The 14,297-nt window shown below is 46.5% G+C and overlaps 1 protein-coding gene across 1 annotated transcript in view; it reads right to left on the bottom strand.

The window, feature by feature from the left end:
• The window catches only part of COL6A3 (collagen type VI alpha 3 chain), an 84,590-nt gene that overhangs the window by 15,853 nt on the left and 54,440 nt on the right, over positions 1-14,297 (bottom strand). Inside the window, exons 37-41 of the mRNA XM_074968153.1 lie at positions 11,655-11,971; positions 8,671-8,934; positions 6,408-6,491; positions 1,676-1,855; positions 1,508-1,558 (exon numbers count right to left, since the gene is read on the bottom strand). Of these exons, the coding sequence (XP_074824254.1) occupies positions 1,508-1,558; positions 1,676-1,855; positions 6,408-6,491; positions 8,671-8,934; positions 11,655-11,971 (896 nt within the window). The remainder of the gene's footprint in view (positions 1-1,507; positions 1,559-1,675; positions 1,856-6,407; positions 6,492-8,670; positions 8,935-11,654; positions 11,972-14,297) is intronic.

The raw sequence follows: 14,297 nt of genomic DNA, 5'->3' as shown, positions 1-14,297 counted from the left end.
GCAAACCCCCACATTACAGCAGAGGAAATTCCTTGAGGAGAACATTGCAGTTTGCTAGTGTGGGTTCCCCCCAGTCCCCATTTCTTGAGGGTTTTTCCACATAAGGGGAACATCTGGACTCAAGACCCAAGCAATGAGGAATATTTTTCAATTAAGTATTTCAATTAAAGAAAAGTGTACAGATCCAAACTACTTTACTCCTGGGAGAATTCTGTGCCCCCAGGGGCACAGAATTCATACCTTCTGCAGATTTCTTGGCTCCCCCGCAGAAAAAAGGGGGAGCAAAGAAATCTGTGGGGAACAGATGCCCTTCCCTGGCAGCCCAGGCAAGTCCATTGGGAGCAGCCAGCAGCAGAGAGAGCAGATCACTGTGCAGGGGAGGAGGGAGGCTGGGCAAGTGTGCATGCGTCCCTAGAGAGAGTCACTCTGTCCCTCATGCTCGCAGTTGCTGCATCCCGGACTTGGAGGCCTAGGGCTCTGTGAAGCAGGCTCTGTCCCTGAGACGGAGCAGAAATGTAACAATTAAGCAGGCAGGCTGCTAATGTTCCCATTGTTAGTGAAGTCTTCTCATCAGTCAATTAAGGCTCCTTTACCTTGCCAGAGTGGTGTAAAGGAGCCTTAATGGAAATGACGGTAACGGACTCTTCAGCTAGGAAGATCTATGTGCTTTCTCGCTTTTTTTCCTGCACCAGAGAGGCACAGTGGGGTTAGATTACAGCTCAGGTTCTATTTTACTTATCCATTTAAAAAAAAATGCAGGTCAATGACGAGCAAAACTGTATAATTTTCATGTGTGAAAGTCTTGGCCATATAGAGTGACATTCTACTTTACAGAACACCAAATGCCAAAATACAAGTAAATGAAAACCCAGGATTATAACTGGATTGCAGGGTATTGATTACCAAGTATTTGTAACTTAACTGTTCAGGAAGTTATTGTTATTTTTTTTCTGTATGGTAGTTTAAATAAATTACCAAAATAAGTGAAACTGGTGTTCTTATATTGCATTATTTTGACAAATAATATATGCAGAATTTTGCATTTTTGGCACAGAATTTTGGATATTTTTTTTTGGTGCACAATTTTGGATATTTTGGCGCAGAATTCCCCCAGGAGTAACGCATACAGCAGAGTGATGGCATTAGTTAGGGACACAGTTACCAGGGGACAACACAACAGTGCTAACACGAGTTTCCTTGTGATTGCAATCCTCTCCAATTCAGTGACCATATACTTATCGTGAAATAAACGACCCGGTTTTGCTGTAACTACAGTTTGTAATTAACTCGTGTCAACACTGTGTTTCTGGATGCAACATGAGGCATGCCAACAGCGTGTCCATGCAAAGCACGTGATGAGTCAAGTGGTCACAGCTGGTCAAGTGGACAAGTGAAAAAAACATACTTTCTGGTTACATTTGCCCTAGTCCCACAGTGGCAAAGCTTGCAACAGAAGTGGCCGGAGCAGTGAGATTAAATGCAGGATCTGCTGCATTTGTGCTTTTACCTGGCAATAATCTTTTCTCAAGGGGTGGTTGCTGCATGACTTTCTCAGCTGCTGTAGGGGAAAAAGTGTGTGGGGTTTTGTTTTTCAACCAAAATTTCTTGCCAATCTAAAATTTTATTTGACAATATTATAAAAGTGCAAAAATGGTTAACCCCATGTGGTACTTACATGGCTTCAAGCATCTGCTAATGCAATCAGCTTCTGTCTCAAATCTATTGGCATTACCGCCACACCCACCATACCAAATCTGGGTGCAGATCTTGTTTTTGTAGTCAAAGAACCACATAACCTGATACTCCTTGCACTGTGTGCCCATGTCAAAATCCAGCAAGCAAGGATCTGTCAAATCTGAATTTCAAAATGTGCAAACGTTAAATGACTCTGAAAGGGTTAAAAGCTGAAAAGGCAAAGAGAGCAAAAACAAAACAAAAAAAATCAAGCATTTTAAAAAGTCATCAGTAAAACTGGGCCTGGCCTGAACTCGGCTTGTGCCAGGTCTCTAGTCATATCTGCACATACTCTTGCACTAACCACACCAGATCAAACATGCCAAGCAGCTGGTGCATGCACCCCAGATTTTTATTTATTTATTTTTTTTGCATAGATTTGCAGGGAATGTGCTAGGCTTGTACGTGCCTCTACCTAGCCTAGGACATAAGCGCCAAATCAATGCGATGTAGGAGTCGGGGCAGAACAGAGCATGGGGAAAGTGCCAGAACAGTGTAAAACATTTCACAGCCCAAGTGAAATCAGGGACATTACTGTTTGCTGAGGTTTCATGAAAAAACAAAACCATTTTTTGGGCCTAATTTCAATATTTGTCAAAACCCGATTTCTCTAGGCCAGACTGTGAGCTCCGCGCTCCAATGGGGATCAGTTATTCACAGGAGTGGTCAACGGGAACTACCTCTGCAAATAACAGCTCATCGGGGAGGAGGGGTCACAATCTCGCCCTCTCTAAGCAAAACCCCCAGAAACCAGGGATACTGGGGGGTGACAGGGATTGCGCCCAACTGAGCAAAACGTCAGACTGTGATGTCGTTTTGCAGTATATGTAAGATTTCGCGATCCTATCCAGTTTGCTACCAAGCAGATCTAAGCAGAAGAACTCAGCACACGCGTAATCATGGTCAGCTCATCCATTAATGAGGGGCAAGTCATGGGCCAGGCTGTGCCGCTTTCTGTAGGCGGGGTAGTGCTGTACTCCAGGAGCAGCCCTATTCCTTTTAATGGAACCACTCACCAAGTAAGGTTGCTCCTCTGTGGGCAAGAGTGGCATGAGCTGGCTCTGAGATGCCCATGTCCAAGGGCACAAGGATTCCCTGTGTGCACCAATGCAGAAGAGAGCCACAATGCAGCTGTGTGGAGTTGAGATTGGGAGGATCGGGACATTTCTAGCACTGATGGCAATGCTGGACAGCCCAAAGGGACTAGGATGGGGATGAAGGCTGATCACCACCACCTCCAGCCAGTGGCAGCAGGAAACACACCCTACACCTTTTTAACAGGCCTAGCAAGTATCACTTTGGGAAGCCCCCAGCAGTCCCTTTGGCATTATGCCATACGCAGTCATGGTGTTTCCCACCCAACTCTGCTTGGACAATACACCCCCATCCCATGCACTCTGAGGAATAACTGGGCCATCGGTCAGAGTTGGACATTTTCCATGGCAGGAATCATGTGGTAGTGGTGTCAGTTTAGAGATCACTGAGGTTTTCTAACTTGGCAGAAAGCATGAAAAACAGTGTGGGCTCAAGTATGAAGGCACTGAGCTATCAAGTCAGGGAGGCTGCAGGAGGCTAAAGGAGCCAGCTTCCCAGCTTCCCTGGAAGGTCAATGTGACTTATTCCCTTAAGCTCCTCAGATAACAGTGCAGGCTGGAATTTCAAAGGGAAAATTTACTTAAAATCCTGTCTCCTTAAATGGAGAGTTCCAGGACGAAGCTGTCATTTTCAAGTGCTCCGAATCGGTGGTGTCTCTGTGAGCGAATGGTGGTTGGATTTTCTTTGGAAAGTAATGGATGAAACACTTTGGAATTTCAGCTTTACTCCTGGGTCTTCTCTGAGATCTCTAGATAGGGATTGTTTGCTTGCTGTGGTTTAGGCTGCTCCAGTTTACATCAGTGGGAAGTCTGCTGTGGATTTTAATGGGAGCAGGCTTGGGCTTGAAGAGTTCTGTGCTCTGAAGTGTGTATTCAAAAACCTACTTGCCTTGGCATGAGTTTTGGGTTTAAAGTACATTTTTTTAAAAAACTCACTGATTTCAGAAGGTCTGACTTAAATAACTGAAGATTAGAGTATATTACTTGGAGTCCAAAAGTGATTGTTTAGGGCTAAATCCTGCAGTTCTTGCTCAGGCAAAAATCCCATTCACTTTAATAGGAGTTTGACTGCAGGATTTGGCCCTTACTTTTTAACATGTGCCCTCTTTCCATGCCAAATAACTGACACAAAAGCTTGTATGCAGGTTTAGATTATGTAACCCAGTATTTCCAGTATGCTATTCTGGTTAATGTCTTAAGCACCTGGATGGAATCCAGATAAGCTATGCCACTGTATGAACTACTGAACTCTGCATCAAACTGCATGTTTCCTCCAGATCACGAGCTATTGGAAACCCGGGCTTCTCTGGTCCCATGACTCTCTAAGCAACACATTTCCTAGTCCTCTGAGAGCCTGTATCAATTCCACAGGCACACGTGCCTGATTAGCTATTCTATGGTGTATAATTTATGTATTTTGATGCTGTTTTGTTCCATATATCAACCCTTAAGCATTCCCGCGGTCCGCTGTATGTCCTATGAAGTCACACGTGGACACAGAGATGTATAGTGCACCATACATCTTGTGCCGCTGTTTCGGAAGGCATGACAAACAAAGGGTTAAACGTGTAGACAAGGGCTAGTGCTTTCAGAGTAGCTGGGCGGTCCAAGCCAGCTGTGTCATTCCAGGTGAAAGACCATGGGGGGGGGGAAGCAAATGCAAATGGTTCACACACAGACACTGGAAATGGTGGAAGACAGCAAATGAAGAGAGGGATGTACTTCGAAGGAACCATTCAGTGCATTACAGGCAATCTCAGCAATGGCATGTCGTCCAAAGAGAGAAATGAAATCTTGCTAATTTGGAGCCGGCGAGTTCAAAGTGCTGCGGCTGAGCAGTGCTACTTAAATGCAAGGGCAGTTATACATATGACACCCATAATGAGATTGTCCCTTCCCATCCCTCCCCCGTGCCAGTGTTAACTGTAGGAAAGCTTGCAAAGATTTTTCAGATGCTCCTAGGAATCCTAGTCCTTCACAGTACCCTGGGGCTGTGGGCAAAGGTAAGATTCAGTGTGTGTAAAAAAATCACTTGAATAAACTCAATCTGGTTTAAAGAACAGGGGCCATATCTCACCCTCATGTACATCCAGGCAAACCCCATTGACCTCAGTGGGGTTGTGTGGGTTGGCCCAAGAACTTCCTAATTCCCATTAGAATCTAATGAGAACCTTGCGCCCAAACCCCCTAGCCAGCTCTGAAAATCTCACCCTCCAGGTCTGCATTTTTAACTCAAAGCTCAGAACCTATTTTCAAAGAAAACATTGTTAAGGTAGCAATAAGGTCTTAACAAGACAAAGGTTACAAACCTCAGGATTATGGTTCAGACTGGGAGCCAGATCCTCAGCCGATGGAAAACAGTGCTGCTTCAATGACTGTAATGAAACGGAGCTGTTTTCCATGAGTTGAGGGTCCAGAGCTCCCTCATTTGTGAATCAGGTGTTACAGCCAGGGGCTGAGATCAGTGCTAGCTGAGGTGTAACTGATCACATTCGGTGCAATCAGTTGTTTACCTTTCTTTTTTTGGGGGGGGGGGGGAGGGGGGCCTTAATGTAATATCTTTATGGTCATTTAAAACAAAGTGGAGGAGCCATTATAGGTATTAATCACTACAATGGTTACATGTTAATAACAAATGTTAATAATAAACACACTGTTAATCACTGAATAGGATCTGATTACTTGCTCATTAATGGTTTATTACAATAAACCATTGATGCCATGGTGGAAGAAATGAAGATGAGGGTGGGCCGGTGGTAGGACTTACAGTGTGAGGGAAGCTTACTAAACCAACTCAAAAGGTCACATGACCATTCTTCATAGGATCCCTGGGAAATCTTTCACTTTTACTCCCTGGTAGGCCGCAAACTCTTGGGTAGAGCTCTGTATTACACCCAGGGGCCAAGTGAACCAAGCATCTGATGGTTCTCAGCTCAGCCTCTGATGGACAGTTCATTCCTTCTCCAGTCTGACACTCCAGTACAATGGTGCAATGTGCCATAGAGCATCCTGCACAGTTTACACCTTCAGGTCAGGAAGGGAGGTTGTCAGGAGAACAGTACAGAACAGCTAATGGGGTTATGCCTGAGGCCTGCCTAAGAGCCAGATTGTGCTAGCCTTACTTATGTGGGGACTGATCCAAAGGCCCCTGAAACTGATGGAAAGAATTCTATTGACTTCAGTGACCTTTGGCCCAGGCCCAGGGTGTTGTACCTCATGCCCTGAGCAGTCATATTGAAATCAGTGTGACTTCCTTCAGAGTAAGTTCCTGCTCTGGCTCAGGCAGGCCAGCACAATCTGGCCCTGAATGAACAGCACTTTTCCAGCACTTTGCACCTTAATTGTCTGAGGAAATAATTTAATTCACAACAGAAATAAAGGGCCAGTTCTTCTGCTGGTGGAAATCTTCATAACTTCACTGATTTCCATGCAGTTTACACTAGGATCTGATCAAGGACCACTGAAGTCAATTGACTTAAATGGAGCTAGAGCAGAGTCTAGCAGAGGCCCTAGTACAGTCCCAACACAGGTAATTATGGAACCTACTGCTCCCATACTGCTAAGTACATTGCTACTCACCTATTTCTGGCCGTTCCAAAGGCTCAGTATTCACCATCAGATTAGCAGTCGCTACTGAAGGTGCCTTGGGCACTGGCATACTTTCTGTGAGAGCAAAACCAAATGGAATGATCAGCCAAAGGGGAAAAAAAATCCTAGAGCAACACATGTAGCTAAAGGAAAACCAACACCACCTCCCCTAGCAATGTGTCCAGGCCAGCCTCCTGTCTTCTATTCTTGCCTACTAGAAATCTACAGTCTGGACCAGGAACTGTGCTTGTCAACCAGAAACAGCCTAGATCATATTGATTATGGAAGGAATGGAATAAGAGTTGGTAAACAAAATGTGCTAGTACGGGGAGGGAGAGATGCAGCACTGTTCAGAGCTGGGTTTCTTTACATAAATACATAAACTCTAGAAATGTATATTGGTTGCAGCTGACACAATGAGTAATTCATGTCAGAGTAACTGCATCTCGGATTAATTCTTCTCCCTCCAGCAACTATGCTAACAGGATGGGCTGCTTTATTCTGTATTATAACAAAGACAGTGTTTACTCATCAGTGCTTACATTGGGCCAGATCACACCATCCCAGGGAAAAAATCCCGCTGGCAGGGATTCCTGGGGAGGAAGTCTCCATAAAAATCCTTTAATGGAGATTTCCCCTGACTGTTCTATTGTGGAGTTTGGAAACCCCTAGAAAGGTCCAGGGGGCCTGCTCTCAAGCTCCAGGATCCCCTGGGATCTGCACGGAGGCCCTGCTCTGGTCCCTAGTACCCCCCCAAGACAGTTGCTGGTAGCACAGCCCCATGGTAAGTGCACTACCTAGAACTCTCTCCTGGATACAACTGCTCCCAGGACTTCTGGAGTGCAAGGCAGAGCAATCTCCACAAGGCATGCTGCCCCTTCTCCCTACCCATCTCTTCCCCCCATCCACAGTACAGATTCCAAACCCCCCAAGGTTGGGAGGAAGGAAGGGGATGGTGCCCAAAAGTAGCTGACACTGGTTCTTTCTGTATAGGATGGATTTGGGTTGGGAAGGGCAATGATCCCACTCAGTGGGCCAAATACTCAGTTGGTGTAAATCAGTGCCACCTCATCGGTTTCAATGGAGCTATGCCAATGTACAACAACTGAGCATGCTCCTCCCCCCCAGCGCAATTTGCAGTTCCCAGATGTGGTAGCAGTTATACAGCTGCTTTGATGATAAGATTTGTGCTGAATGTAATCAAGGATACATAGACCTAGTCAAGCCTGAACTCTGCTGGAAAAGGCCTTGCTTCACACTGCAATGGCAGTTTCCACCAAAATGGGTTTTGCCCAAAGTATAACAGCAGTCAAGAGGACTGGTTCAGCCAGAAGGACACACCCCTCTTCATAAATTCTGCAGCAGTGCTTCTGTGGGCAGGGTTGTTTTTCAAAGCATGGGTGTATGCAGGCAGCAGTGATGGGGGAATCCTTTTAATCGGCATCCTAGCTTCTAACTCAGTTCATGCAAATGCCTCTTCTTCGGGCTCACGTCTTTTCTGAACATTCTGGCCGGTGAACTGATTGCTCGCAAAGGTAAGCAACTGCAACAAGCGTGATCCAAAAACCACTGAAATAATTGGAAAGACTCCCGCTGACTCCAACAGGCCTTGGGAGAGGCTCTATCAGCACTAAAGTGAGCCGGTCATGGAGCTGGCAGGCACAGGGCAATCTTCCCCACACTGCTCTGCCAATACACCTCAGTGCTGATCAGCAAAAAGCTTGGGTTTATCCTGAATAGCCAAAGCGTTTGGTGGTTTTCATGAGTTATCTACACATGGATTTGAACTTGGATCTCCAGAGGACTAACCTGCTGCTTAATCCCCTCTGAATGGACCCATATAGTATGTTATACTAGGACAGTTGGGAAGCTGAGCTCTTTTGATACTGAAGGCCTGAGTCAAAAATCAGGGCCCCATCGTGCTCGCGGCTGTACACACAATAAGAAACAAATTCCTCTTTGAGGAATGGACTAGTTCCATCGAAATCTTCATCAGTTTAACTGAGTTGAAATGACAACTTGTATTTGCTGTTGCAAACAATTTCTGTTTGCCATTGCACCACAGACCAGGCTGCTGCGCTGAGAGGTGGAATGTAAGACATACAGTTACACACTGAGCATTATCAAGGCATGAATCATCATAATCATCACCAATTTACTCTCCATTGTTTGTGACTTTTTCCATTTAATGTTTTCAACATCTCCCCTGGAAAAAAATGTTTATTCCATCCCACATGCCCAGAAAGACACTTACTTGTGCTGAACGTTTCCATGTAGGTTACTTTGGCTTGTGATTTGTGGTACCCAGTAATTGCTACCTGGTATTTCTGCCCGCTTCTGAGGCCTCCGATCACCCGTTCAGTGCTGGTTAAGTTTAGCTTCAGGACTAGAGAGTGGTCCTGTGCTGAGGTGATGGTGATGTCAAAGAAGTCAATGGTCTGGGGTTCAGGGTTCACCCAGCGTAGCTTAGCGCTGTTCTCAGTGATGTCAATGATCTGGATTTCACTCTTCACTTTAACTGCAGTGCAACACAAACTAAAGTCAGAAGCTTCGAAGAGAAAAGCTGAGGGGATGGTTTGGTGCATAAGGAATTCTAGTCCAATTAGCTGTTCCTGAGGAGGAGGATGGGAAGGTGAACCAAGGCTTCAATTATCACCGTAGAGAACAGATTATGGAATACTAAGGCCAATATTTTCAGAAGTGCGTTTCAGAGGGTGGATGTGCTGCCCTTCCTGAAGCACAGGACCCTTCAAGGGGTGTCAAGTTGGGCACTCAAAAATTGAGACACCCCAAATCCCTGGTCACTTGTGAAAATCTTGGTTGAAATGCCATGTATGGTATAGTACCATGGTTCTGAACTGAATTTTTAAAAATGCTCTAGAGAAAATGAATCGTGCTCTTTAATTCACACTTGGAAACTGCTTTAGTCAGTGTTTCTCAAGTATCTTATGTTTGTTCATTAAGAAAAAACTCTTGATCTTTGCCCATCCCATTGTGGGACCAGAAAAGACCAGTGGATAGTGCAGCCACGATGGGTTCACTGCTCAAAAAGGGACATGGTTTGAGGGCTCCATGGAGACTGCAAGGGATGTGCAACAAGAGAGCTTAATCTGGACTGCTGCAGTAGGGTTTGAGAAGCCTTTGCAGATCAGGAAAGAATCAGGGCTGGTAGATCTGTGTTTATGTGGCCAAAATATCCCCACAGAAATGGAGCAGGAGGACAGTAGCTGCAGATACCACAGCAGCTCTGTGAAGGCTGCTTTGCACCTTAGGGTCTGCTGCTGAGCTACAGTCTTGGAGGAAGATTGCCCCATGACCACAGCAGAGCAGCCCCAGCCCTTCCCCAGGGCTAGTCTACACTTAAAATGCTACAGCAGCATAGCTGTGCCATGGCAGTATTTCAGTGTAGACTACACCTATGCTAACGGGAGGGGTTCTCCTGTTAATGTCGGTGATCTACCTCCCTGAGAGGCAGTAGCTAGGTCAGCCGAAGAATTCTTCCATTGACCTAGCACTGGCTACGAGGTGATTTAGGTCAATTTAACTACACTGCTCAGGGGTGTGGATTTTTCACACCCTTGAGTGACGTAGTTATGCCGACCTAATTTTCGAGACTAGACCAGACCCTCGTCTGCTCTCTCCAGCTAATTTATAGGTACCTGGGTTAGAGCTTAAAAAAAGAAAGCACGTAGTGCCATGTGTTACTTCAACTCCTCAAAATCAGCAATTCAGTTCTAAATGGGCACAATATTTCTTCAATACTTTTCATTCACAGACACATAATTTTCTTTCTAGAGACAAAACTAGAGCTGGGTGGAGCTGCAACAACCTATTTCTGAATGTTTCTGTGCCTAGAAGATGTTAATGGGCTTTTCCGCACTCATTGGCATCAGCAGCGTTTTTTGTTCATAAGAAAGTTCACGGAAAGCGGGCGCTTGGGAAACCTTGAGCAAAAATATTATCATGTGCAGGTCTATGGCAGAAATGTTCCTGTGATGAACACTGAAACATTTGTGCTTTCCCTCTTCCTCTTTATAAAAGTTTCGATCACCCAGCTATCTGATGTGACAAGTGACCAAATCACAATCCACGTATAAGAATAGTGACTAGCCAAAGACATCTTCAAAGCAAACAAGCCTCCCACAAACTCAAATATGTTTGTATGATGTTCCTAACAATTTCAAATAGCAAACAAATCTGCAAACACCAGCAGGCCACATTATAAGCTGGCATAGCTCCATTGACCTCTGAGTTGTACCAGCTGAAGCCCTAGCCCAGTGGCCACCCAAGGGTAATTTATTAACAGAAAATAGGTCTAAATGAGTCAAATTATTTGCCATGAAGAGTTTTCCCAGCTCTGGACAAAACTATGATACAATGTTGGATAAAACAGTTAGAAAACTGGCTGAAAACTCCAGTGAAGCATGAGACTGGGTCTCCTCTGCAAGCTGATGACAGAGTTGACCCCAATGAAAGTGTAACCGTATATTTACATAGAGACATGTTTCTCTGCATATGTTCTTTGTTACTTCTGTCACTGAAATGTAAAGACTTGTGCACCCCCTGACAAAAGCATATGGCATAGCTCTTTTAAATTACCGTTGCTCGCATAAGAGGCTTTCTTTCCCCATATATGGTGCCAGCATTGGTTCTGTCTGCACAGACTGCGACGTTTCCATTTAGCTGACTCGGAAGTCAAATGATCCTACACAGCGGCTATGTGCTTAACCACAATGGGCCAAATTCAGCCCTGCTGTAATGGTATTAAAGACCCTCAAGGTCAAGCCAATGGCATTACACCTATGACCCAGTAGCACTGGGTTGGACTGTATAGCTCATTTACTATATTGATTCCATCTAAACCACTGAGAATCAACCATGCATTTGAATAAAGACATATCTTTTCTTTAGAATAAATTCTGTCTAGTCTCTGATTCATTCATAGCCATGCAATCCCACAAAATCTTTGCGGGAGTTTCCAGGCACAGCCGTTAGAAGGGCAGATCTCCCGCTGGTGTAAATCAGCAAAGCTCCATTGAAGTCAAGAGCATTATACCACTTTACACCAGTAGAGGATTTGGCCCTCTAGACACTGTTTAATTAAGATCGTCCTTTCTGAGACAGAAAGCTCTGCCTTTTTATTTCCCAGTATTTGAAAAAGCGAGCACTGCATTTTATTGCTCAGACCCTGGATCTCAATCTTCTAACAAAGGGAAGACTGGGGAATACTGTACATACCCGCTGGCTTGTCTGTAGCAGCTGTACTTGCACTGGGAGCTGGAGTTGTACGTGGACCGGTAGTTTTGCTTCCCATTGTAGCTGTAGCTTTACGCACACTGGTCGTTGCGTTTGCCGCTGTAGCTTTACGCACACTGGTCGTTGCGTTTGTGGTCGTAGGTGCAGTGGTGGTCGTAGGTGCAGTGGTGGTCGTACGTGCACTGGTGGTCGTAGGTGCAGTGGTGGTCGTACGCGCACTGGTGGTCGTACGCGCACTGGTGGTCGTACGCGCACTGGTGGTCGTACGCGCACTGGTGGTCACATTATTTGCACCATGTCTGTTTAAACCACAACAGTTGTTACAGATCGGTATATTTTTCTATTTAACACAAAACGTAGCTGGGCCAGGCAATAACATCTTTATTCGTGTGATACTAGAATTCTGGAGGTAGAAGGACTCATAAAAGTTCACTAAGTCACTGGGAATCTTTCCATGGGCTTCCCTGTGCTGTAGGCTGTGCCCATAGAGAAATGAGAAGCTGGTGGGTTTCTGCCAAGCAGCTGAACGCTACACCTAAGTACTCTCATGGCAGGCACGTTACAAGTTCTGTTGGTAAGGAGGCCATTAATTAGATAGCGCTGTAGGTATCCTATAGTACAGGGGTGGGCAAACTATGGCCCACAGGCCACATCCAGCCCGTCAGACCATTTAATCTGGCCCTCAGCTCCAGCCAGGGAGTAGGGTCAGGGGTTTGCCCCGCTCCGGCACTCCAGCCGGGGAGTGGGGTCGGGGTTCACCCTGCTCTGGGCGTCTCCCAGGAAGCAGCCGGCATGACCCCCCTCCGGCTCCTATGTAGTACACGGAGGCGTGGCCAGGCGGCTCTGAACGCTGCCCCATCTGCAGGCACCGCTCCCGCAGCTCCCATTGGCCACGGTTCCTGGCCAATGGGAGCTGCAGGGGTGGCGCCTGTGGATGGGACAGTGCGCAGAGCTGCCTGGCTGCACCTCAGAGCTGGATGGGGGGACATGCTTCCAGGAGCTGCTTGCGGTAAGCGCCACCCGGAGCCTGCGCCCCAATCCCCTGGCACAGCCCTGATCCCCCTCCTGCCCTCCGAACCCCTTGGTCCCAGACCAGAGTCCCCTCTTGTACCCCAAACCCCTCATCCGCAGCCGGAGCCCTCCCCTTCCCCCTCCACCCCCCATGCCCCAACAGCCTGCCCCATCCCTGATTGCCTTCCTGTCCTCCGAACCCATTGGTCCCAGTCCAGAGCACCCTCCTGTACCCCAAACCCCTCATCCCCGGCCACACGCCAGAGCCCACACCTCTAGCCGGAGCCCTTACACCCCTCCCCCATATCCCAACCCCCTACCCCAGCCCTGATCCCCCTCCCACCCTCCGAACCCCTTGGTCCCAGCCTGGAGCCCCCTCCTTTACCCCAAACTCCCCAGCTCCACCCCAGAGCCCACACTTTCCCTCACACCAACCCAGAGCCCCCTCCCTCACCCTGAACTCCTCATTTCTGGCCCCACCTCAGAGCCCACACCCCCAGCTGGAGCCCTCACCCCCTCCTGCACCCCTACCCCCAATTCCGTGAGCATTAATGGCCCACCATACAATTTCCATACCCCGATGTGGCCCTCAGGCCAAAACGTTTGCCCACCCCTGCTATAGTATAAGCTTTTAAAAGAAATTCATTGTTCTCATTTTCAGACATACCTGTCCTGGTTTTTCTATCCTGCCTATCACCATATGAGCTGAATCATCTTGCCACACATAGACTCATAGCAATGTAGGGCTGGAAGGGACCTCAAGCGATTATCTACTCCATCCCTGCCCACCATGGTGAGGCAGGACCAAGTATACCTAGACCATGCTTTATGGCATGATTGTGGTATGAGAGACGGCAACAACCCTTACCATGCACGACATCCCATGATAGCACAATCATTTTAGCAGTGATTTACAATGATGCCAGTGAAGTAAGAGAAAGATACACAATTAATAGATGAATAGCAAGGTATATTAGGCTATCTTGCTTGCTCTGTACCTGGAATTCTCATTCAAATTACTGGGATTTTCATGAAGAGAGAACCTGGAGGATGGGTCCATTGACATGACTTGTAAATTTAACATTAAAAAATCTGCTTAGGAAAATACAGGACCAAGATTTTCCAAAGATGCAAGTCATAGCGAGTGTCTTACTTTTGGGATGTCCCACTTGAGACCCCCTAAAGCAGTGTTTCCCAAAGTGCCCCCTAAGGGAGTGCAAAGCACTAGCTGGAGCAGGAGATGTATAAATTGAGAGGGGTCAGCTTTTAACACCACACGGCCAGGTTGAATGGGAGTGTGATTGGTTTCATTTTCCTGAAGCAGAGGATCAGCTTTCAAAAGTTTGGGAAATGCTACCTAAGAAGGGCCTGGTGTTTAGACAGTGCTGAGCAACTGGTCTCTGTAAATGAGGTCCTTTTACGGTGGGCCAAGTTGAGCACCCAAAACCACCAACCACTTTTGGAAATCTTGGTCCAAACGAGGAAGATAGTTTTATACTCTACATAGTATATTGGTATATCAAAATTATCTAAAGACAGATGTGCTGCTCCTTTGCTACAGCACTAAGGAGAGCAGGCTCATGAACACTTAGATGCCCTGTGGGAAGATCCAGG

The sequence above is a fragment of the Natator depressus genome, chromosome 11, assembly GCF_965152275.1.
Source record: "Natator depressus isolate rNatDep1 chromosome 11, rNatDep2.hap1, whole genome shotgun sequence".
Lineage (NCBI taxonomy): Eukaryota > Metazoa > Chordata > Testudines > Cheloniidae > Natator > Natator depressus.
This window is presented reverse-complemented; position numbering and strand designations above follow the sequence as displayed.